We start from the raw sequence: 25,237 nt of genomic DNA, 5'->3' as shown, positions 1-25,237 counted from the left end.
AAAAACTTAAGCCAACTGTTGGTTTTACATATGACCTAGTTATTGCTATCTGCCCAAGTCTCAGGAGGAACTGTGTTCTCCAAAAAAGGTGTGTACAGCAGAAGGGCTGCATTTCATTTTCATTTTTACCCCAGCGCGTACTGGATGTCTGATCTCTCGCAGCCAGCAGGGTACAGAACGTGGGGGGGGGTAACTTACGACACTCCGCTCATCAGCTCCATTCTGCATGCTCAGAATAAGCTCGGAGGGTTCCAATTACACAGCTCCAATGCATTGCCACAGTGTCAGCTGTCCGCAGCCAGAAGGATATGATGATTCTGCTTTTTGCATGTAAAAGGATAGCCTCATATTGGGCGTTGTGTTTTAATCCTTGTTACAACCTGAGGGGGGGGGTTTACAAGCTTCTCTTCCATGTGGACAGATTTCATTTGCAATCGTAAAAATATTTCAGTGGCACTTTTATTCAAAAATGTAAAAAAAAAAAGAAGCCCTTTGAATGATTAGTGCTGCTCCATGCTGGCTAAACTAGATGATAGCTGATTGATGGTGCAGACACAAAACCCTCGGGGCTGTGGGGGCTGATACCCAAAGCTGAGACCTCAGCTCTGCAATGTAGAGGTGAGAACAGGGCTCCGAAACATCTGAATATATGCTCTTTCAAACTCACGGGAAGGGGAGTTTCCAAAGGCATCGTTCAGCCATTGCTTTACGTAACTTTTTAAGCACTGCCACGTTTACAGTGTAGATTGTGAATCCGTAGCAGCCATCCAATCCAATCCGTTTGATTCCTATAGCACATTTAAAAACAACAGAGTTGAACAAAGTGCTGTACATCAACAACTGTATAAAAACATAGCATAAATACATAAAAAACAGACGGGACATGTTTGTAAGGATCCAAAGGGTTGTAAAAGTCTTGATCTGCATATTTCCAGAGTGTAAATGTCCTATCAATGGCGTGAGGAGAAACGCTCAGCTTCCTATGTTTTAAAGACTAAATATCAAATGCATTTCTAACTATTTTTGTATTTAAAAGATATATGTATTTGTCATTTTGCCTTATTGATTACAGTTCAAACAAGTCACTGCTTGTAAACATGAGCTAAAACCTTTTGTTTGATGGTGTATTAGGTATCCATGCCATGGCACATTTCAATTTACGAGGTTAAGATGTTGGACCTGTTTCCTTCCTGCTGTATTACTGTATTACCCTCAGCCAAAAGAGGGACAGGGAGGCGAAGAGTTTAAAAATAAATCTCCATTTATCTTACAGGGGTTTCAGTTGGCTTGTCACTCGCTGGGCCCCTTACTCCTGGTGTCAGCAGTGTTTGTCATTGTCTAAACTTGTACACAGTGCTCCTGCCTTTTCATTCAGTTGGAATTAACCACCATATCAAAGTCAACTTTATTGTCAATCTCAAGATATGTTTGTACACACAGAAAGATCGAAATACTGTTTCCCACAGTCCCGAGGTGTAAAAAAACTCATACATTAAAATGCAAGAACACTCAATAATTTCCAAAATAACCTCCTTAATGTGCAAAGTCTGTTCACTCTGCTCTTCTTACGCCCTCTCCGGGCCGCTCCACAAAGCCATCCTCTGTTTCCCTCTAGAAACTGTATCCCGCTGCTGTATGCCTCGGGTCAGGAATAGCCCCCGTTTGAGTGTTGTTGCAAGGTGAAGACTAGACGCAAATGACACAAGCAGAATTTTATACACTTGCCAAGGTCATTTTTGATCCTTGCCAGACTCCTTCGCCGTGGTTCTTATGAGGTTGCCTCAGGACTTCAGGGTTTGTACAAGGATATGGAGTCAGGGGACATCAAGAGCAAAACATGTTGCGGCCTCCAGCACATTCTACCAGTCTTATATATTATATTATATATGCAATGATCTTAAATATTGTATACTTTCATGAGTTTCCCCACCCTGTTGCAAACATGTAGTGAATTATTTTAAAGGAAATGTAGCCTGATGATGTATTTTATTCCACACAATCTGTCAATAGCTATTTCTATTTTTAACCAGGCCTTTTCTCAAGGGGTTCAGACCTTTTCCAGAATCATTAGCCCTTATCGACTATTTCATTTATTCATACGTTCACTCTAAAGTTTATCGAGATGCAATAATGGTCGGTGTTTTGTTTTAACCTTATAGCTGAGAGCATAAACGCACCTCAACATGTTCACGTCTAGTCTGCGAGCTTCATCGTCAGAAGGATTTTGCAGTTGTGAATTTGTGAAGTGTGAAATCCGTCCAGATGTGTTCATGCTTATATTCTCTTTGCTCCCGCAGTGATTTGGCTCTGAGGAACTGCTACCTTACCGGAGATCTTACAGTCAAAGTGGGAGACTATGGAATCGGACCCTACAGATACAAAGTAAGCAATATTAGATGTTACAGTATATAGACCCTCCAGAAAAACGCGGGCTAAAATCCTTGATTATGCGATTAAACATGCGGGGTTTTATGTGATTTTATGCGGTGAAACTGCGGGAAGTTGCGAAATATGCGGAAAGTTGCGAAATATGCGGGGAAAAATTATCGATTTTTTAAAAATATTGGGCTGTCTTATTTATTATCTCTCACACACAACCTGCCACTAACGTTAAACCCCTTTACTATTCAATTAAACACATTCAATGTTTATTTATTGTAAAAGCAATTGGGCTATTTTAATCTCACGCACGCACACACCAGAGTCCTGCATCGGGTCGCGACCCACACACACACACACACTTCTCCGCCTCATTCTGTTTTCATTTACTCGTTCGTTATCTGCAACTTCAATCTTGTAGGCTACTCACCTCGTTTCTTGTAACCCTCGAAAGGGTTTTGGAGGTTGATGCCTCGTGAACGTGAGTTGTTTGGCTTTCTTGTCCGCAGCAGCAGAAAGCATTTTCGAATGTTTGAATGAATCAAAGTGGGTCGTCACCGTCGATTTTCTCTTATGCTCCAACACATAGTTGCACGGGGTGCAGAATAGTTTCCCCCCACTTTTTGCCCGGTCTTTAGTAGAAATGTTCGTCGGTAAATGAGATGGATTAGATATTTTCATCTTGGTGTTTTCTCTATCTTGTGAGCTCCACACGTTCACTCTATACAGTGTTGTTTACATTCTGTGATGCGCGAGCTGATGACGTCACGTCAAGACGAGTTAACTTTTTTTCCCCTCAATTTTGTGTGGAAAAATGCGGGGATTATGCGGCCGTTTTAGAAATCTGCGCCATTTTGCTGATTATGCGGTAAATTCTGCGATCGCAGAATCGCGTTTTTCTGGAGGGTCTAAGTATATACTGTGAGGAGCTGCTGCATAACACCAGGGGCTGGCTAGTGTACATTACACTGGTTTATTCACCAAGAACATTAGTTTAACTCCTCAATGGACGCTACCCAACTTTCCTGGGCTAAATCTGAGTGAAAACGCGTGTATTAAAAAACAGCTGCTCATATTTGATTTCCGACACATTGTAGGCAAAGATCCAAGTGCATACTTAAAGAAAACATCTGTGATATCTCTTCTCATATAGCGTGGTAACAGCCCCCCCCCCCGCCCCTGTCCTCCCTGCAAGAAGCCAGCAGCCCATTGATATATACAGAACAAGCAGCCTGACTGTGTTCATTCCCAGCCCCTGGAGTCTTTGTGTAGTTAGAGGGAAACTCTGAATAAGAAGGAGGATTTGTGAGAGAGACCGAGCCACCTTGACGAATCAGGCAGCTCAGACGTTTCTGTTTGTTTTGCCTTATTTATGACCTTCAAGCATGTTTGTACAACTGAATGAGGCTTATATAATCCATGTTATCCAATACACTTTGAGCTCCAGACTCTAATCTAGAACATAGATCATGTTTTAATATTGACAAGAACAAACCAAAAATAGATGAGTAAATGTTTGATCATTACTGGTCATAAAAACATAAAGAGACTGCATTGTGTAGTTTTTCCTGTTAAATGTCCTCCAACTGTTTTATTCTTGTACAGGGCAGATCAATGAGAGATAAGTAACTTGAAGCCATGTGTTTACGTTTTAAAAGACCTTTAATTGACCAAATTCAACAACTTATTCTCTCTTGGGACGGTTAGGAACTGCTCCACTTTGTGCAACTGATGTCAGGCTATGATCTCAAGTTGCATTTCTGAAGTGTCGCTATTTGTTGTGCAACCAGCTCCAGATGACCTCACAGATATTAAAATATATGCAGGTGTTTGCCATTGATCAATAGCATGTTTCAGGGAAGCATTCAAATGGTCTCCTCCTGTAACTAGACACGCTGCATCTCCCACAAGACGCTTCTGTCTGCTGCATTCCTTAAATACCGCTGATCCGTCAGTTTGGCTGTCTGAATTGAATACGCACAGGATAAGGTCACCCAGTGAGTCTATTTCTGTAAAGAAAGGGAGAGGCGACGTGAGTGAGCTGCCTCAATGAGAGCTAGGAGAACAGTCAATGTGTGTTCTTTAATGGGTTGGTGTGTGCATGATTATCTGCTTTATAAACATAGCTGATAACGTGACTGATTGTTTTTCACAACAGGAGGATTACATCATCACAGAGGATGATGTGTTTGCACCTCTCCGCTGGTTGGCTCCTGAGCTGGTGGGCGAGCGCCATGGGGGGGTGATTACTATGGAGCAGACCAAGCCCAGCAATGTGTGGTAGGTACCTCACTGACACGAGAGGACATTTAAAAAGCAAACAAAACATAACTCAGTGTCTGAGAGACCCGGAATCTTATCCAAATATATTTAAAACCTTTCCTCCCCCGTCTCTCCTGAGGGACTTTATAAATATATTAATACTAGACATGTGAAGGGTGTTTTTGGAATAAGACAAACATAATGAATTACTCTGCAGTACACCTCTGGCTTATTTCTGAGAAATCAAGCGCTTGTATTTGCAGACAGAGCTTGTAAATCCCAAACAATCTGGAAAGTTTCCAAAAGATGGGAAGAAGACACTGACACTGCACCAACTAAGCATCTTTTCAGCCTCTTGCTGACTTTACAACTCATTGCCCAAATGCTCTCAAGTCGTAAATTGCAGAATTACGTAAGGTTGTTTTAGTCACAAGAGCCAGACTTTCCCCCTCAATATCAATATGTTGAGATTCAAAAATGTTCCCCAACTTGCTTTTATTAATGCTGCTTTAGGAATAATGTTTTTTTATTTATTGTTATTGTAGGTTGGGGTAGCCATAAAAGCTCACCCCATTACGTGTTATGGGTTTTAACAACTGTGTTGATGCGATTTGTCCATAGGGCCTTGGGGGTCACATTGTGGGAGCTATTTGAGAATGCTGTTCAGCCGTACCCACACCTTTCTGACCGGGAGGTTCTCCATCATGTGATCAAGGAGCAACAAGTCAAACCCTTCAAGCCACAGCTGGATCTTCCTTATTCTGACAGATGGTATGTCTTTGGTTCAGATCAATTTCAACAAAAAAACAGACAAAAAGTATAGTTATACATTTTATTTACCTTTTTAAAAATGTGTCTAATGTGTTTTTCATGTCACTTCAGGCACGAGGTCCTGCAGTTCTGCTGGCTGTCTCCAGAAAAACGGGCCACAGCGGAGGAAGTGCACCGTCTGCTCATCTACCTGCGCATGCAAGGCCAGAAGGACATAGAAGAAGACTTTGATCAACGCTGGGATGCTCTCAAACCCAACCCTATCGCGCGACAGAACACCATCAGCCACTCCTCTTATCCAATCTTGGATCAGTTTGCTGACGACGCCCTGCGACAAGAGATCGACGAAGTTCTTACCGTTACTGAAACAAGCAAAGGTCTCAGCTTTGAGTACGTTTGGGAGGCAGCCAAGCACGACCACTACGAGGGCAATCATGGGCGCTCAGGCTTGGACACGACACTGAACTATCACAGCATGTTCTTCCCTGTTTCCACTGAAGACATCCAGGCCCACTTCCCCGACCATGGAGCCAGAGCAGCGGCCATAGAAAGTGGGGACACTCCTTCAGGGATTCCTGGCATCGTACCAGTGTTCGATGCACAGAAGCCATCTAATGGAAATGAATATTACATACAACTAGAAGAACAAGGGGAGAGCACTGTTGAGGAGGATGGGAATAGAGGACAAGACATGGACTTCAGCTCAGGCCGTCAAGACTTTGTTGTCCTCCAAGATGTCCGCCTGGATGAGTCTAGTACAGATGCAGACTTTTTCCACCAAAGTATAGACTCCAAGGACTCGTATTTGCCAGACAGCCACGTCTGGTCGTCTCTTGAAAATGACAGTCCATACCACACCAACATTTTCACAGACGGGGGGTCCAAGCAAGAAGACTCTCCCTCCTGGAGACAGGGTTTTATGGAGCTTCCAGAGCGCAATGGCAACCCTTTCCGTGATGTTGCACCTTTAGTAGTCCAGGAGGTGGATACAGATAAAAGCTACGGGGATTATTTTTTAGGGGATTCTTCAGAAGCCCTTCACCCCACAGATTCTGTAGAAGAGGAGAGGAAGAGCACAGGTGTGAACAGACTTCTGAACACGGAAAAACTAGCTGATAACTTTATGTTTCTCAAAGACCAGCACCTGATGAAGGACAGGTTAAGTCCACAGGATCATTTTCTCTTTCCTGGCCACACCCACGAACCAGAAGAAAGATTCAAGATGAGATCTTGGGACAATATGGAGAATTTGGGCAGCTTAATCCCAGCAGACACTTACTTACAACCTGCAGCAAGTAGCACATCCTCCAGACAGGAATCTTTAGACTCTTCGAAAACCAGCTTGGGGGAGTCATGTCCCTCGCTGGTGGTGAATGAGAAACTGGTGCCTTTCGTTACAGTGGTCACAGAAGACAACACAAGCAACCAGCTGCCAGTTAGTAATTGTTCTTCCACAGAAACCCTCGGTCCACTGCAATCCTCAGTCAGAGGTATAGACTCTGGTTTTGATTCTACCTCCGAGATGTTTGAGGGTATCGTCAGTCCAACTGATGACCACACCCTTGTATTTTCTGAAAGTGCCACTACAGACTCATTGTGCAAAGATGCCAAAATCCCCAGCCTTGAAGACGACCTAGGAACCTCAGAGGATAATGTTCACCCCGTAGTAAATCAAATGCAAGTCCAAGCATCGGACATTGGACACAATGAAGACCTCACGAGTAACGATCTGTTGAGTGAACTCATTGAGGACATCGAGCTGGAAGCCACTCTGTCCGACCATGAAGAATCCTTTATGGACACTAATGGGCGCCCTACGGACAGGTCTTCTCTGTTGGTCTCTGGGCCGTCTCTGGACCAGATCAGCCAGGACAGTTTACTGGAAGACAGCATGTCCACCACCCTACCAACTGTGGATGATTCAGCCGAGACACCAGACTCTTTAGACTCTCTTGACATCCACAGGCTCGGGGAACAAGGAGAAGAGCTAAGTGCTCAAACAGCCCAACACAAACTCCAGCCACCGTACAAAATATCAGACAGTGGGTATGAGACGGAGAACCTTGAGTCTCCCGAGTGGAACTCTCAGCCTAATGTCTTGGACCAATCCCCCGTTAAAAATGGCATGGGTGTTGCCAAAGACGAGGAGGAGAACGAGGAGCTGGCAGCAGCAGGAGCTCTGGTTCCACCGGAAATCATCATCTCTGAAGTAGAGGGTGTGCTGGAGCCTCACGGGGAGGATCCTATCGAGGGCGAGCAACAAGATGAGGTAGCACCTGCTGTGGAGCCAGTTATGGCCAGTAATTACAGAGACTCGGCCTACTTCTCAGACAATGAATCAGAACCTGAGAAGAAGTCTGAAGAGGCGGCAGCAGGAGGTTCCAGACAGGCCACGTGGCTGAGGAACTCTACTGAGGAGGCCAGCGGGGTTCATGGAGGTCCAGCACTCGAGCAAGATGTCAATTCTTTATTTTCTCAGCGAGAAACTTCCCAAGCACAGGCCAATGGAGAAACACCTGCTCTGCATGGCATATTACCAGATTCAGAAATCACAGAGAAATGTAAGGAGGCAACCAACAGTCAGAATGAAGATGAAAACAAACAGGACTTGTTCAAAGACGGCACATCTCTTGATCAACCATCAGACGATCTAGAAGCTTCCTCTCCACTTCCTCCCGTCCCCCCCTCAAAGCCGGTGCAGGAGACCTCGGGTCACGCTAAACTCACACGGACCTACGCCAGTGATAGTCATAAAATAAAAGAGCCGGACATGGAGGGGCGTTTCCTGGGGAGGCGGGACGGTTCAGACGGACAGGAGGACGGGGGGGAAGCGGACGAGGAGGACGAGAACAGCGAGGACTCTGACGATGATGTCCGTGGATACCAGCTGCACAGCTCCAGTTCAGAGAGCGAGGATGAGACGGTGCACACGGTGCCCGTTATTGTCTCAGACAACAGCAGAGCAAAGAACCTGAAGAGCTTGTTGAAACCCACCACGCTGAACATCGGGGCGTCATCTTCCCCGAGTGAAGAAAACTCCAGGAGAGCCGTGTCGTTCTTCGATGATGTCACGGTCTACCTGTTTGACCAGGTGAAGTTCAAAAGTCAAAGTCAACTTTATGGTCGATCTTAAAATATGTTTGTAAACACAGAAAGATCAAAAGACTGTTTCCCGCAGTCCCGAGGTAAAAAAATAACACATTAAAATACAAGAACACTCAAAAATAAATAACCGTTTACTTCAAAAGTAAGCAGGATATATATAAAAAAAGTTCTGTCTTTATAAAGGTAGGGGGGGGGCATGATGATGGAAGAGGCTTCTTCTTTTTTTTAAGAACAAAAGGTATTCTTATTTTAATTGAAATGTTTCTTTACAAAAGGACCTACCCATTGCTACTAACAGACACCAATATTAAAACCCAAGTCAAAGATGTGTGAAGCTTTTGTTGGATTTTGTCAAATACCTGAGAATCGATTTTGTGTGATATTTTAAGATTCACCCCTACTATTTAGTTATTTCTCTTTTGTGTAGCATTTCTAATTAAATGCAACTCTTTCTGATGTAGGAGACCCCCACCAAGGAACTGGGTGACCACTCCTCACACAATCAGGCTCCAGAGTTCAGCAGCCCACTGCCCTCAGCCAGCTACTTGAACCGGTTCGCCAACTCTGAAAGCTCCACAGATGAAGAAGGTAAAGTTTGAAGCCTGTCAAATGCACTGAACATTTTCTCTGTCATCACATGGCCCTGACTGATTATAAACCCCTGCAGGTGGTGGGTTTGAGTGGGACGATGACTTCTCCCTCGCACCTGCCTTCCCGCCCAAGACAGATAACGACCCCATGTCAAAGAATATGTCCTCCTCTGCGGCCTCTCGCTTCACCTCCCCCCCCCCTGCAGCAGGGCGGGGGCTGGAGAGCAGCTGGGCCGGCTCCTCAAACTACTCCCGCTTCTCCATCTCTCCGGCCAGCATCGCCAGCTTCTCCCTCACACATCTCACCGACTCCGACATCGAGCAAGGAGGCAAGTTGAGATTGCAGTCGCTCCAAACATGAAGGGGTTAAAAGGAATAGTTCCCATTTTGGATTCGTTTGCTTTCTTGCCAGGGGTTTGATAAAAACCCTGACACCACTATTTCTGTATGGCTAGCATAATGTTAGCTTAGCATAATTTTTTTTTTTCTTTCGGGATATTAATAGACCTGGCAAAGAGTCCCGCATTTTTTTGGTTGATATAAAGTTTTAATAAGAGAATTAATAGACCTGCTGTGGAACAATGTTTTATTTGCAAAGAGCTAAGCTAATCAGCTGGCTTTAGCATCATTTACCGTACAGACGAGTGACATTGAACTATTCTCTCCTAGCCATCACTCAAAAAAAGCATGTTTCACAAAATGTCAAACTACGCTTAATCTCATCTCGTGCATTTCTTGGTGCAAAATACTTTATTTTTGTATTTATATAAATGTATACAACATTGCCACTATCCAAATATTTATCTTCACTCACTACAGGAAGCTGTTCATACATCGTGCTCATTGGGCTTATAATAATAAGTAGTGATTTGTTTGAATAATATTTATCAAATGGTTCAACTTACCTCTTGTTCCTCTGTTCACTCTAGGAAGCAGTGAAGATGGAGAAAAGGACTAGTGTGAACTCATCATCACACTAATGAAAAAATGAACCTCGACTCGCACTTTTTGGAAACGGCTGAATAAGGACAAATGACGCGGTTTGTGGGTCAAACCGCGGATGCTTCTCTCAGCCCGAACTGCTCTTTACATACATGGAGACGGCCATGAGAGCAATGACTCGGCATTTAACACACACGTCCCAGCTCCAGTCTGAGCCACATCACCCCTCCAGCTACATCAGTGTGTGTGATTTCAGTTCAGTGCAATTCCAGAAAAAAAAATGTTTCTAAATGTTTGCTTTAAGGACTCATCGAGCACATTCCAGGTGTTTGGCTGCTTCATTTTGTTGTGTGTCGAAAGTGCACTCATTATCCAGAACTTTTGCATCACCAAAAAAAAAAAAAAAAATCAACGTTATGCTCTGAATTCAACACACTGGGCTGCAAACGTATCACTACAGCCAAATAGGAATAAGCTATTTTGATTTCAGCAGACCCAAAACTGAAGAACCAAGCTTTTTTTTCTCTTACATTGTTATATTTTCTCCTTCATGTTGTGCGATTATTTCAGTGGTTGCCTCTTTTTGGAAGAGTGTTTTGTTTTTTCGTAACCTCTCGTTGGGTGTTTATAAGTCACAATCTCCGAATTGGAGAGAAACTGTGTGGTATCCTTCTGTAGCAGCTTTGAATTTAAAATTCTCTCTTCTGCAGAGGGGACACACTGTATGTTCCATTATCTGTGTTTGAAAGGAACATTTACAGCAAGAAGTTTCATATTTTTGAGATATCTCAGTAAGAGTTCTTGGTGGTATATAAGGATTGTCATATTTATCCTTACAGATGTGATCCCAGACAAGTTATACATTTTGTAATGCTTCGTTTAATGCTCTGAAATGTGCAGGAAGCTGCTCGAATGGTTTTGAATACTTGTCACTGGGTCTTATCGCGGTGCCTGTGATGCTGTACAAACAGCTGCACTACTCCATTTAAATAACACTACAAATGTTCAAATCACACCTCGACTGGGATTGTGTAAAAAGTGGGAGATTTTATTTTTAAATGTCAGAATGAAAATATGTAAATGAGCTGTTTGTAAACAAATGTGCAATGAATTTCGTTAAATTGTTGAAATTTGAGTTCATAGGATGGCCCGATAAACGTGTTGGCGTTTCTTCAGTACTGTGCAGGGACTTTAAGATTCACATAAACTCACTACTAGAACAAAACACTGCTCCTTTTATCAGTGTCATGAACAGAGTTTTTTGCCTTTTTTTTTTTTTTTTACTACGTGTCAAACTTAATGAACATGTTCAGATATAATCTTCCTCCTTAAGGACCCCTCGTCCAGGTGAACTTTTGAGCATTTTGTCATTGCATTTATCATTTGCAGGCCATACGTCGTCTCCGGCTGCACAGCGCTGACCGGATGTTTGTGTTTCGTATTTCTGTAAAGAAGCAAAATGCAAAAATGTTGTGGATCCAGATCTACTTTCCTTCCAAGGTTTCCGTGTACAGCTATAAAGACGCAGTTCTTTGAAACTGTAGGTTATACAGTTACTGTGTGGTTCTTCCAACACCCTAAAGATTTCGTCACAGATGACCTGATGAACAGCTGTACTTCACCTGTAGTAGAAGATGTCCCGTCCCCCCCCCGCCCCATACAGAAGGCACTGTATCTTAGGTAATGTCAACCTCTGTTAAAAACCAGCAGCCTGTGCTTCAGTTCAACTTGAACATTTATTTAAGGAAATCTTGTTTTATTTGACTACAGTATACATTTGCTTAATCTTGCACATTTGAGAAATGTAACTTAATGTTGAACTGTACTGATGTATGTAAATGTAAATCCTTTTTGTCTGTAAATGGGAAATGATGTAACTGAGTTGTAGGTATGAGGTTTCATTTTGTAAGTTGAGTTGATCAGAGGAACATATCAGTCGTCGGCTAAAAGCAGTTAAATTAAGACACAAAAGGAGACGTGAACTCATTCTGTCCTTTACACTTGTAGATTTAAAAAAATATTTTTACTTCATATTTATCATGCTTAGTGTAATTGAATGAAATGTTTATAATTACACTGTTTAATATGAAAATAAATGCAAATGAACTTATAATATGGGTTCGTATATTATTTGATATATTTCTCTAAGTCTTTGTGTGAGGGCTCCTGCCAAAGGATGGATGGTTATAATAACAAAACCACAACAAAGTCATCATTAAAATCAGCTGTTAAATTTGAACTTGTGCACATCTTTAAATACTCAAAGGTAAAATGTAACTAAGTATATTTATTTTAAGTACTGTACTTAAAAAAAACACCTTTTACGTACAAGAGTATTCACATTTTATGCTACTTTTTATTCCAATGTATTCCTCTTCTTTTAATGGATAGCTTTAGCCACTTTGCATATTTAAATTATACCTACAACATAAAATACATTAACTAATAAACATGATATATTATAATGGGTCAAGCTACCCAGCAGTGTATAGAGTAATTTAAAGTGGACCTATTATGCTATATTGGAAAAATATATTGTAGGGCCATACCTATACCAAACATGTCTGTGAAGTTTTTTTCTAAAAAAATACCAAACAGATCACCCATTGTAGCCATGCCTCATACTGCTCATAACCCTCTTGCAGCCCTTCTAGAGAAACGCGGATTTTGGGTCCTTAACTTGAAAAAAAGAAAGAGGAGGCGGAGCTAATGCCTGATCAGAATTCTACCGGAGATAAAGTTAAATTCTGCTGTGATAAAACGCCATTGTGAGGAAGCGCACACACTCCCTCACTAACATGTTGGTCTTAACTATTTGTTTGTTCAGAAAGGTAGTACATGTTTTTTCAGAGTTGTCTTTATTTCAGTTAAATTTATAAAAACAGTTTACATAGACAAACTAATAAAATGCATCTAAATTAATTTGTCAGTCTGTAAAATACACAAGCACCAAGTAATCACCATTTCCTTTGTTCAGACCTGGAGGCCATCTTGTCCCAGTGCTCAAAGGGGGAGCACACCTCCAAAGTACTCCTTATATGTGCCGTATGAGTAGGCGGAGTCTTGGACGCGATTGGTCAGGAAATGTGTGATTTTATGAGTGTCAATTAGGTTAAAAACTATCCGTTTTAAGCAGACCTTGTTGTTTTTGAAGGTATAATCTTTATGTGAGCAATAATGAATTTACTTGAAGCCTTTTAGGGTTTTATTAAGTGTAGACAAGTGTTTTAATTTTGTTATTTAACCCTTCACTCCGCTTTCGAAACCATGACCTGATTGGCCAAGGTTGGAGTGGGAAGGCGGCAATCTCACAATAATGTGATGGGAAAGAGAGGGGAAAGAAGGGCATTTTGGTGTTTGATTCCTTTGCTGGTGAATGCAGCACCAGGCAGGCATTTTGTGTTTTCTGTGGAATAAAATGTGGAAGGCTAAGAATAAAACGCCTGTACTTTTTTTGCAAGAAAACCCTCTCTCCACGTATCGTTCTTTCACCTGCACCTCACATCGTAACAGCCATCATGTTCTAAACAACATCAAGGATTATTTCATGCTTTTTAAACACATGTGCTCTCCAGTACAGGTTAGCTCTGAGTGTTAGCGATGCTTGATAATGTAAACAAAGACGAGATTCCAAAACACGTCAGGCATTGTTTCTGATAGCTACTTTCTGTGGGTCCGCCGCCGATTTAACGTCATATCGGCAGCAAATCTGTGTCCGCTCGTTGTACCCGGATCAGGGGGGCACAGGTTCAAACCCCACTGAAGTTAGCATGTTGTTGTGTCCCTGGGCAAGACACTTTACCCCAAAATTGCTTCTGTGGGGATTGTCCACAGTATTGAGTATGTAAGTCGCTTTGGATAAAAGCGTCTAACAAGTGACATGTAATGTAATGTACCCCCGTTTTTAAAAGATTTGGGTACGGAGGAAAAGAGAAAGGGTTTTATTTTTTGACGCTGCGTGAGGTCCCCGACACACCGGGGACACATATTTATGTATAAAAGACAAAAAGTGCATTTGGCATGATAAATTAACCCCATTTTTACCTGCTGCAAAATTCAAGTGAGTGAATCATAAAAATTCAGTCATATTGTTCTGAAATGCATACTTGTGTACTATACTCAAGTAAAGTGATGGATGCACTTTACTTTATTTCAACATTGTGATATTAGTAAAATAACTTCTTCTTCAGCTACTGACAGTCATCGTTTTGTCTTTAGTGGAGGGAAGTAACAAATATATGTTTTCCTAATGTCAGGAAAATGCCTCTTTTAAGTATTGTTTGGTTAGTAGTGGTTAAACCATGTAACCTCATGTCCTTGATTTAAACCTAGCTGGAGAATTTAGTTTCATTCTAAATCTGTTCTATAACTTTAATCCTCTCGATCCATTTATCAAAATAAGAGCTGCAATCAACTTGTTTTCCAGATCGACTGCAATGACCTCCAAACATAAAGACATTTTAATTTTTTTTATTTCACATTTCAATGCCCTTGTAAGATGAATGTCGAGTCATGGTGATATTCAGACCTGCTGTGGAAGTTCAACAGTCACCGTCATGTCATAGCAGGAGTATGTGTGGATATAACACTGACAGGAAGAACTGTACTTATTGCAGGAAGATAGAGATGTTTGGTAATGTAGAATGATTATTTATATATACCTCTGGAGTCGCTTCTAATTAAAGAACATTATAGAAGTGGGAAGATCTCACATTTTGCCTTCTTGTAGCAATAAGGGCGAAACAATACACTCCAATGCAAACATAATAGACCAAAACATATGGACAATCAAAATTCAACAAAAGTGCAATAAATAAATAAATAAAATAATAAATAAAATCACATGCAAATGTACGACCGGCAAAAACAAACAAACTTCTATAAACCGAGACAGTTTAGGCTATAGTGGGATTGTGTGTTTGAAGTTAGTTTAGTACCCGAGCCCTTACCCTTTATCAAAGTCCCGCCCTCTTAGGTTATCACAGGATTTAGTATACAAGAATAAAACCTATTGCTAGATCCCTAAACACCCAATGAACATAGCCTAAAGCACACACATGCGCTGCTTTTTACATTTTCATCGCACAATATTTCAAGATCCCTTTTTCTGTTTTGTCTTCACCGCACACTGACATGATTCCTACCAAGGAAACGATCCAGGGAGTAACATTCATCCATTAGGGATCAAATCCAACCAAAGTAAACAGTCTAACCCCAGATTGTGCATCCCCTCGAAATGAAGGGTAGGAATGGTCCAAGGAGAAGAATGTGGATCCAGGCACAGACAGGGACGGGTAGGAGGAAGAGGAGGAGGAGGAGAAAGAAGAGGAGGATGCTACACACCCACAGCACTCCCATTGACTTGTGTCGGGGGCCGCGGGGGGAGCGGGCTGCGCGGGGGTCCCACAGCCGGAACATGAGGGGCACGAGGAGCCTCCACTGAGTTCCCCCTCACACTGATGTGCTCCCATCCTCCCTGGAAGACACAGAAGGAAATACATGACTTGCCATTAACTTATGTGAGCACTAGAGGGCGCTAAGGAGGCTGGAATTACGAACATTTTAAAACCCTGTTAATTAAAGGGTAAATGAATAAATAATTATTAAAATATTATTTTGAAACTTTACTTGGTAACTTTGGATCACCTCATTATGAAATATGCAAATAAAGACAATAAAAAAGAAAAAGTAATTTTGCCATTATTTTAGTTGTAAAGTAGTGAAAATGCTGTCATAGTCCAAGTACTTTACTTAAGGTAACTTCACAATACTGCAGCATCAGTTATGCAATTGCTAAATTAGTGTATTTTTGGGGGGATTCCCCCAGACAAAAATAAAACGTAATTATCTTGCTTTGTGACAACTTGCACTGTACTGTGCTGTTGTTCCTCTTTATTGCTTAAAAACTATCTATATTATTACTAAATGTATGGATAACCGGATTACACCTTCACACCGTCTCCTGTTTACTAAATGTTTTCCCATTGATTAGGTTACTTTCCCAGGCTTGTTATTATTATTATCATCAATAAAATATGATATAGACAGTGTTTACTTCACGATGGTGGACTCACCCCTATACCAAAGTCCCAGGCCTGGCCCTTGGGCTGCATGGGGCCGACCCCCAGCCTGTGGCAGACCGCTCCGGGGGGTTCAGAAGTGAAACCTGGAACTCCATCTGCAATGATCCACACCTGGAGAGAACCACAGCACTGAGCCAACACTAGCCAATCACGGTTTATTATCAGATATAGTTTACCCCGGGATCTCACTGTCATATCTCCCACATGCTGATAAAACTCACTTCTGTTGGCAAACCAAGCATCCCCATCGATACTGTCCTAAAGCTTTCTGATGGATGATTTAGTGGCTTTGGTAAATCCAGTATACATACAGAGTAAACATAATCCACTGTATTTGACAGGAGGCTGTAGACACTGACCTGGTCAAGCGGCCCCACGGTAACCTTGCCGACGTTGTTGGAGATGAGCTCCCAGGCAGAGCCCTGGGGGTAGCTGGGGGTGAGGCCCTGTCTGATCCACAGGTTACCTATACATACAGAAAGATTGGTTGACTGAAATGTAAGGCTCTTTGGTTTTAAGTAGGTATAAAAATGGTGTTTTCCACTACTCACTGTTTTCATCCACAGCAAAGACGGAGGTCCTCCCAACTGACAGCTGTCTGAGAGTCTGCCTGGGGGGGGACGGGATGTGGTACCAGCACTCTCCTGCAGAGGGGGGAGAGCACTTGATGTTTAATGTCTGTTGCATGTACTACAAACTAGAGCATTCACAGGCTTTTAATACTGCATATAGGAGAAGATGTTGTTGATGCATAAACGATTTCCCTCGGAGCATTTAGACTTTTTGTCAGCTGACCTGCAGGGTTTTGAGGGGACACGGAGCCTCTGTAGAACACAGCTCCGTCCTTAGCGATGGCCCACACCTGGTTGGCCCCGCCGATGGAGATGGACTTGAAGGGCTGATCTGTGCCGACATGAAGCCAGGAGCTGCCCTGTGAGACCACACACACACCGCAGTTAGAGGGGAGACTTGTGTTTAGCGATGACAAGAGAAGAGATGAACCCAAATAAATATCTGGTCCATTGCCAAGTTAGTTTTCACATACAAGGAATCTACTCTGGTGTATTGGTGCATAACATAAACATACGAGTGGAACACGAGAAGAAAATCAGGAAACATAAACATAGAAAGGAAGAAAATCTTTGCAAAAAACTAATCTCAAATATGTTCAACATGTCAGAATTGAAATAAAGAAATTGACACACAAGGAATCCTGTTTTCATCCTGACGTACTCACTTTAAACCTCTCTGGGTTAAGAATCGATGTCACTGTCAGTCAGAAATATTTTTTCCATCTCGTTTCTCACCTCAGGGTTTTGGGGGCTGACTCCCAGGCGACACAGCACATCCCCCTTATCGCTGAGGGCCCACAGAGGGACCTGCTCCATGCTGCTCTGCGCCAGGCACGGCATCAGAGAGATGTCACTCAGACGGATGGGCGGGACCTGCTGCCATGGACCTCTCAACGTGATCTTACACTTCCTGTATACAGAATATTATGGTTTTAAATGTCAAGAATCTCTGAGTTACAAACATCCGAAATATGTGATATGAGAGAGTTTGATTACCTCGTCCATCTCCTGCGCCTCACAAAGTCTTTCATGGTTTTGTGGCCATGAAACGTCCTGTAAGAGGGAGATCAGTCAGAAAAAATGGCAACTTTATTCTCTTTTTATATCCTGAGAAATAATAGTAACGTACACAGGGAAGTCTGCAGCGTACTGCCAGCCCTCTTTGTCTGTCCCTCCAGGAATGTTGTAATCCACAGTCCACTCTGACACCTGAGACACAGTTTTGTTGGAGATCAGCTGGAGATGAAATAAGAAATTGAATTTGTGCACAGGAGGGATTTTCTATATCACCTACCCAGGACCACTGAGGGGTGGGAGGGTTTGTGTTTCCTTTGGTGCACTCATTCAGTCCGTTCTCATCACTCCACATCGCACGGTCTGTAGGAAGTCCTCTGGAGCCAAGAAGCAAGAAGTTCATGTTTAAGGAGCAGTCAAAGAGAGCAAAGACTTGACTCAAACTGCAGAAGATGAAATGTTCCTACTTGTCTGTATATCCAGTCATAGGGTTCCATCTTTGATTCTCATACACATGGACACTCCTGAAATCAGTCTGCTGGAGCATCTGAACCTCATCTCCTGCTGTCAACACAAACATAGACATTCATGTAATGCTAGCAGATAAATAGTTACACTAGTCTGGGCAAATAGATCTCTACAGCTACAGCAGATGCTTAAGCAATTGCACACAAAACTACAAGCTGTTAGAAAAAAGATTAATTAAATAAAAATGGTAGTAAAGCAAATAAATCATTAGAAATGTGACAAAAATATGGGTTAATTATTACTTTAATTGGAGATTATTGCACCAATTATGCATTAGAGAACAAGTACTAGCATATCAATCAAATCTATCAATACAATGTTCCGATTTTATTCAAAGTAAACAATGATTAAAATTGTCACAGATATATTTTGATCAACATATTGGTTCATCATTCAAACAGCAGCAATAAATACTTAACTGAGAAAAAGAATGTTTTAAGGGACCCATCACTGGTTTGTACATATATATATTAAAAGCTGATGATAACTGAATAATTGCACAATTTGTGGGAATCATATGGGACAGTTTACCAGGGGCGGTCGGTTGCCCATAGCGACCACTGTAGACCCAGGCGGTGCCGTCCCACCCAACGCCCCACACCAGCCCCAGACTGTTAGACTCTACACAGCGCAGGTGACCCGGGACCTGGCGCCAGAACCTGCAGCAGCACACAGCGGAGCAGCCAGCGTTAGCACCCAGCGTTAGCACCCAGCGTTAGCCACATTGTTGTTAGCACACAGAGACACAGTGCTGCCACTCACAGCATGACAGAGATTTGACACATTAGCAGAACATTTAATATCCATTTTCATAATGCAGAGCAGTATGTTAGCATGTTAGCGACATTAACGGACATGCAGCAGAATTAAGACACGGTTCATACAGCTTTAAAAAAGGAATTTTTTAAAGCTATATCAAAGCTCAGAGATCAGGAATATACAGACTCTTGAAGCCTTATCATCAAATATTAAATGCAACTGCGAAAAAGTAAGTGTACAGAATCCCTTTATACCAACTTTATACCCATAGCAACCAATGTGTATTTCCACAATGTTTATTTTACCAGCTGCTCATTATTTTATTTTTGACGCCAGGAGACATCAATAAATATGACGACAGTATTATTTCAAATCATATTTAAAAAATTGGCAATTTTAAATGTTGTACTGGAGATAAATCAACAGATTTTGTTTTATATCAAGCAGTTTTTTCAATCTCTACTCAACTTTAGGCATATTCCTAACCGTGAAAATATTTTGGTTCAAATCAAGCATTTTTCCAAACTTTCAACACCTTATATAAACGCTGTCAAGATCACGTAGACACAGAATAAGTGATGGAAACCAAGAGAAGAGAATGAACACTACAAAAGCAGGCAGACAGAGTTTAGTATTTGGTCTGAGTCTCACATGAGGTCACAGGCCAGTGTGTGCGCGGCAGCCTCCAGGGAGAAGGACGGCTCGTGGACCATGATGTCTCCCTTTGAGGTGGTGGACCACAGCGCCTGTCTGGAGGGGGGGCCGGCGATCCCTCGACCCTCACAGCAACAGTCAGACAACAGGCTCAACTGAACACAGAGGACAGAGCCACAAACAGGGAAATTAGATCAGCAATGGGCTACACGTCTAGACTACTGGCAGCAGGGAAGCCTTCTCTCGTGATGGAAAAAGATTTAACTTTGCCTGGGGGATCATAGCGGCAAACCTTTTTTATTTTGAGAAACTCAACAGCAATTGGTTTCTCACGATTCAAGATAGTCGAGAAAAATCCCGCTTCCTTCATGGTGGGTGTAGTTTGGTAAAAATTAAATTGTTCCGACATGAAAGAGACATTGCTGTTGAGTTTTTAAAAAGGTCTTATTTTGGTGCTTTGAGTACCAGAGGCCGAGTGCCAAGTTCCCTTATATTTGAGAGCAAAGCAGACATCTCACATATGTACGTCCCTTGGTATATTACACCAAAACAATCTAGATTGATAAATAGTATTACAGGTAAGAGAGAAAGTTTGTAATATATGTGATTGTTACCCAGTCATTCATGTCCTTCTCAGTTTGTGCTGCCAGCACCAGAGGCCCCCTCTGTTTGGTCCTTTGGGTGGTGTACACAGCAAAGGCATGGTGGCAGTCCCTGAGCACTGGAACCAGCGCCGTCACTTCATTTATACACACATGCAGGTACTGTAACACAGATACAAGAACATTTGTATAAAAATAAGCTGTGAAGGGAGCATTTAAGGGACTATTAGTTGAAGGTTTACTTGTTGAATGTGTGAAGAATTTGTTATGGTGTGAATAAATCAGGTTACGACTTCATTAGGCAGAATTACTGCAAGTGTGTGACAAACAGATGTATCTATACTGTTTTGCAGTTGTCAAACGCAGTCCTCCATTATTTCACTTCTTCAAGACTGTTCTTAACTCTTTGTAGCAGACTCATTCATAAAAAACACAATGGACATAATTCACCCTTGTCTGTGGTTAAACACCAGCAATCACACTTAAACAGTATCAGTTGGACAGTGTCAGTCAAAGATAGAGGTTGTTTGTCTCTATTTCCTCACAACTTCTACACCTTGAACAATTCAAGTTGACACAGGATATTTAAAGATATAATTGGTCATGTTGGGGAGGAAATGTTTCTTTAACAGCAGAACCAACCTTCTTCTCGTCATACTGCGTGTAGTAGACGAAGAAGATGCTGTCCTTCCTGCCGTCAGACTTGGTGGACTGCTCCAGAGCAACACTCACATCCACCCAGCGCTGAGGCTTCCAGTCCCTCATCCAGCGCAGCGCACCTTTACGCACCCACACCGACTGGCAAAGGAAACAGGAGGATGTAAGGCAAGGTGTGATAAACCAAGACAACGAGGGGATTAAGAGAAGTTTAAGACACAAGCGGTCTTACGTGGCTTCTCTCCAGCGGCTTCCTGCTGATCTCCTCTCGGTGTTCCTGCTGCTGCTGCTCGCTCCAGGCCGCTGACTGAACTGGAGTCAGTGACAGAGAGTTGGTGAGCGGACCTGACAGAACGACGATACACACATTTAAACAGACAGACAGACAACCATAGAGATGACACACACTGTACACTACAGTATATCTACATGCACGAATGTTTAAAACACAACACAAACAAACACAGATATACAAACACAGATATACAAACACAGATATACAGACATTAACTGATATTAAATGTGATCAAATTTGGAACATAAGTAAAGTTCCCATGAGGTGTTTACATTATTTTGAGTACTCTGACATAAAAGTTTATGAACCATGATCATTTATTTTTTGCAATCTTAAAAAAGATATTTTTGGAAAAAAGGGAAATTGTTAAAAAATATATACCGTAACTGAGCCCCAAGGATCTATTTAAATGTTTTTTTTCTTTTTCTTTTATTTATCTGAATTTACTTAAAAACTTTTTTTTTTACCTTGAAAGGTTGTTTTTATGGTCTTAAAATGTAAATAATGTTGTTTTTCACAGTTAATTCTGGAACAATAAATCATCAAACAAAAGTAGTTGTGGTTGTCCTTATACCTGTGGGACTGAGCCAGCTGATCTGAGAACTGGCGTCCACATCGCAGCCCCCCCCAGAGATCCAGGTCCACACGGGCGCGTCCGCTTCTCCAACCCCCTGAGGGGTCTCCAGGGTCCCCAGGGCATAGGTGGCAGCAGCACTGCCATCCCCCAACGAGGGTCCTGCCGCCTGCGCACATCGAGCTGCTCCGGCCCCCTCCAGATCCACATTCATCCAGGGGACGTCGGGCCCCACGGTCCCCGGGGTCAGGGCTATCGGGGCTGGGGACGGCTCCTCCATCTCCTCCTGCGGTGCATCTGTGACGGACTGCTGTGGGGTAGAGGTTTTGTCTCTGTCTGACACCAGGCTGTTAATGAAGCTGTCACTTGCAGGGATGAATGTTTTGGGGGCATCCTGTAGGGAGGCTGAGGGGGTGTCATCTGATTTCAGGGGGGGCGTAGGTGTGTCAGCACTTCCTAAAGGGACAACAGAGGAGGCTGCTGCTTCCAGGACGGCAGCGTCTTTGCTGCTGTTTGGTGGTTCGGCTGGACCCAACTCTGAGTCTGAGTCAGTGCAGCTCAGAACCGAGGCCTGGGAGGCATCAGTCAGCTGACCCCCAAACTCACACTCCTTCCTATTTAACACATATGGAGAGAGAAGGAAAAAAATAGGGGATGTAATCAGGTCAGTTTCACTTCTAGATTGAAGAAGATTTTTCTTGTATACAGACCTGGGTGGGATAAACTCTTTGTTGTTTCCCCATTGGCCCGAAACAGGAATCCAGCCGCTCCCACTTGGCTCAGTCAGCGTCACACCCATCCTGAAATACAGCCCGCGGTCCTCACCTACAGCCCACACCTGACAGACAGAAAGAAGAGAAAACAATGTAGAACAGCAAAGATTAAAGGCGACAGGCGTATACTGTATACCCACATACCTCAAAAGGGAAAAATGTGGCAAATACAACAGAATGATGTTTTATTCACTCCATCAGTGGCACTATCAGAACACAGGCAGCTGTCTTTATAAGGCCATATACTGTAACACTGGTGCCTGCTTCCTCACACCAGCCATATCCATAATCGCAGCCCTGAAATATGGGATAGGATGGTGACGGCTTGGCCTGCTTCTAATTAGGGAGTTTCCATATGTCACGCCAGTAAGAATATAGTCTTGGGATATATAAGGCTGGGCCTGAGGTGCTACTGCTGGGACATTGGCTTGGAGCGTCTGACAGTACTCGTGTTACAGGGTAACCACGGGCTAGGACTACAGGCCAGAGGTAGGAGTGCTTGGAGAAGGAAAGGAGGGGTGAGAAACAGAAGGGGAGGAGGGGTGAGATGAGGGTTTGCAGTGTCCTCATGAGTGTCCCATGTCCTCAGCAGTGAGACACAGAGCGAAAGCTCTCCTGCACCGACCCCAGCCCTGATCTGTCCTGAAACCAGATCCAAAGTCGAGCTGAAAGTGAATCGTAAGGTCTGAAGGAATAACCGAAACGCTAAAGCTTCATGATTTTCGTAATAGAAGAACAAGAAGACCAAGAACAAGAAGAACAAAGAACAAGAACAAGCTTTTAAGGGCTAAATGTATAAGAGGGGAATGCTATTTTGACCGTCTCTTGGAGTTTCAGTTTGTTTTATGACTGTAAATTCAGATTGTAATTTCATAAATACTTATTATATTTAGTATTTTACCTGGTCATTGAGTCCCACATCTACCACCATCATCTCCCCTCCGATGCTGATCCAGCCGGAGCCACAGGGGTTGTGTGAGTTCACGCCGCGCCTGAACCACACCTTGCACACGTAAACACACAGATATGTGTTACTTAACACCACATAAACAACAGCTATTAAGAGTGTTACATATAAGAGGAGTACGGATTCACCTTATAGTCTTTAGTGACCACCCAGACCACGCTCACTCCAACAGACACATGCAGCGCTTCGATCTCCTTCGCTGGGGATTCAACTTCCACCCATGATGTGCCTGAGAGGAAAAAGATTGATGTTCACTGACACAGCACGAAGGCAAACCTTATCTTAGCAAGCTGTTTTATTGAAGTCTTTGTCCTCTAAAGCAAAAGTTATATTTAAGAGCATCTTTTTTCAAATTACTTTAAAACTGAAACCACCATATTTGACTTGAGAAATGTAAAATAAGTAAATGAGTGATATTCTTTGTAGGGAAGTTTACTGTAGGTCTGGCCTATGTTCTTTAGTTCCCACATGAAAACATGATGGAACATCTTAAGAGGCTTAAACAAGTGTACAATAATTTCACACCTTTTCTTCCACTTCCTAGATTTGTTTATGTACAGTAAATATTTAAAAATATAAATCATATACTGAAGAAATTGGATGTGGTGTTGAAATTGACAATTTATATGATAATCCAAAGAAATGTGGGCAGAAGAATGGGGTGGCTAAGTTGACTACAGTCAATACGGACCAGTTGGGCAGTCCAGGCTGAGGCCAGTACGGACCAGCAGGTTCCCGTCCCACAGAACGACCCACAGCAGGTCCCCGGGGCCCGCCGATAACTGAGCCACCTCCTTGGGCATTTCTATCTCCTCCCAGCTGGAGCCCTCCGGCACCCGAGGGTGGATGCCCTCCCTGAACCACACCTGCAGGGGAAAGTAACCTTAAATAGCTCAATAACTTTATGTTTGAAGAGGTACATTATATGAAGTCATGCTGCCCTCTTGTGGCCAAAAAAGATAAGTGAAATACACTAACATCACTCTGCTGCTGTATTGTGTGACTGAGATACATGTGTGCATTATTTGATCTCATATAAGTCTGTATGAATAACGTTTTCAATGGTAGTACAAAGATACAAAATATACACTACTGTGAAAAACAGCAGAGTGTAAATAATGGAAATCCCCTTACTGTATTCAAAACAATGGAGAGGCACCTCATGCCAAACTACTCTCAAACATTCAAAATATTCCTTTTATATGAAAAAGAAAATGTAGTCACATGACTGACCTCTCCTTGTTGGGAAACACCCCAGAGGTAGGGATACCTTCCAGACTGGTCGCTTAACTCCCAGCCACCACAGCTGATGTCACAGAGCGGCAGGGGGGGCTTCCTGGGGTTGTCCAGGGGGATCTGCAGAAACATGGTGGCTTTGTTTGAAATATTCAGTCGCACATGCACTCAACCTTTTTAACACAAATAGTTCACAAAATCTAACTACGCATGTGAAACTGTCACGAGAATCCTAGCTAAAATAATTGTGCTTTGTAATATTACTGAGATAACCATTAAAATATGCTTAAAACTATTGAAATGGTACCAAAACATACTGGAATCCCTACATACATTTAGTCGAGAAACTATTTGTATGGCATGTCACAGATAGGTCAAATTTATTTTGAAAGTAAATTCTTATTTAGTACATTTCTTAAATCAACATTACAATCACTCGTGACAACTTTCACGATTATTGTATTAATGTAAATT

The 25,237-nt window shown here is 42.5% G+C and overlaps 2 protein-coding genes across 4 annotated transcripts in view; one reads left to right on the top strand and one right to left on the bottom strand.

The window, feature by feature from the left end:
* The window catches only part of LOC104946088 (serine/threonine-protein kinase LMTK2-like), a 44,212-nt gene extending 32,053 nt beyond the window's left edge, over window positions 1-12,159 (top strand). Inside the window, exons 10-16 of the mRNA XM_010771844.1 lie at window positions 2,298-2,382; window positions 4,538-4,659; window positions 5,263-5,412; window positions 5,524-8,503; window positions 8,979-9,105; window positions 9,185-9,436; window positions 10,037-12,159. Of these exons, the coding sequence (XP_010770146.1) occupies window positions 2,298-2,382; window positions 4,538-4,659; window positions 5,263-5,412; window positions 5,524-8,503; window positions 8,979-9,105; window positions 9,185-9,436; window positions 10,037-10,065 (3,745 nt within the window). The 3' untranslated portion in view covers window positions 10,066-12,159. The remainder of the gene's footprint in view (window positions 1-2,297; window positions 2,383-4,537; window positions 4,660-5,262; window positions 5,413-5,523; window positions 8,504-8,978; window positions 9,106-9,184; window positions 9,437-10,036) is intronic.
* Window positions 12,160-14,013: 1,854 nt separating this feature from the next.
* On the bottom strand, window positions 14,014-25,102 carry tecpr1b (tectonin beta-propeller repeat containing 1b). 3 transcript variants are annotated; one of them, XM_010771834.1, is made up of 21 exons: window positions 24,761-25,102; window positions 24,219-24,393; window positions 23,656-23,756; window positions 23,462-23,563; window positions 22,498-22,625; window positions 21,788-22,401; window positions 21,151-21,230; window positions 20,904-21,059; window positions 20,274-20,423; window positions 19,657-19,814; window positions 18,778-18,905; window positions 18,186-18,282; window positions 17,999-18,095; window positions 17,834-17,913; window positions 17,701-17,757; window positions 17,440-17,614; window positions 16,928-17,063; window positions 16,684-16,776; window positions 16,492-16,598; window positions 16,124-16,243; window positions 14,014-15,525 (listed from the first exon to the last, which is right to left on the bottom strand). In XM_010771834.1, exons 1-21 carry the CDS (start codon window positions 24,893-24,895, stop codon window positions 15,385-15,387), a joined length of 3,030 nt encoding a protein of 1,009 aa, XP_010770136.1. In that variant the 5' UTR covers window positions 24,896-25,102; the 3' UTR covers window positions 14,014-15,384. The 3 variants fall into 3 exon arrangements, with proteins under 3 accessions (XP_010770136.1, XP_010770134.1, XP_010770135.1); XM_010771832.1 differs by having other exon boundaries at window positions 21,151-21,263; window positions 24,761-25,101; XM_010771833.1 differs by having other exon boundaries at window positions 18,186-18,279; window positions 21,151-21,263; window positions 24,761-25,101.
* Between the last annotated feature and the right edge of the window lie 135 nt (window positions 25,103-25,237).

The sequence above is a fragment of the Notothenia coriiceps genome, unplaced genomic scaffold (genome assembly GCF_000735185.1).
Source record: "Notothenia coriiceps isolate Sejong01 unplaced genomic scaffold, NC01 NC01_scaffold00010592, whole genome shotgun sequence".
Lineage (NCBI taxonomy): Eukaryota > Metazoa > Chordata > Actinopteri > Perciformes > Nototheniidae > Notothenia > Notothenia coriiceps.
Note: the sequence above shows the minus strand (reverse complement) of the source record. Positions and strands in the feature narration are given on the sequence as shown.

Coding starts and splice junctions, on each gene's coding strand:
- tecpr1b (XM_010771832.1), bottom strand. CDS start 24,895: ATGTTTCTGCAGATCCCCCTGGACAACCCCAGGAAGCCCCCCCTGCCG. Junction 24,394..24,760: donor GTGTTTCCCAACAAGGAGAG/GTCAGTCATGTG, acceptor TTTCCCCTGCAG/GTGTGGTTCAGGGAGGGCAT. Junction 17,615..17,700: donor AGGCGCAGGAGATGGACGAG/GTAATCAAACTC, acceptor TTCTGTATACAG/GAAGTGTAAGATCACGTTGA.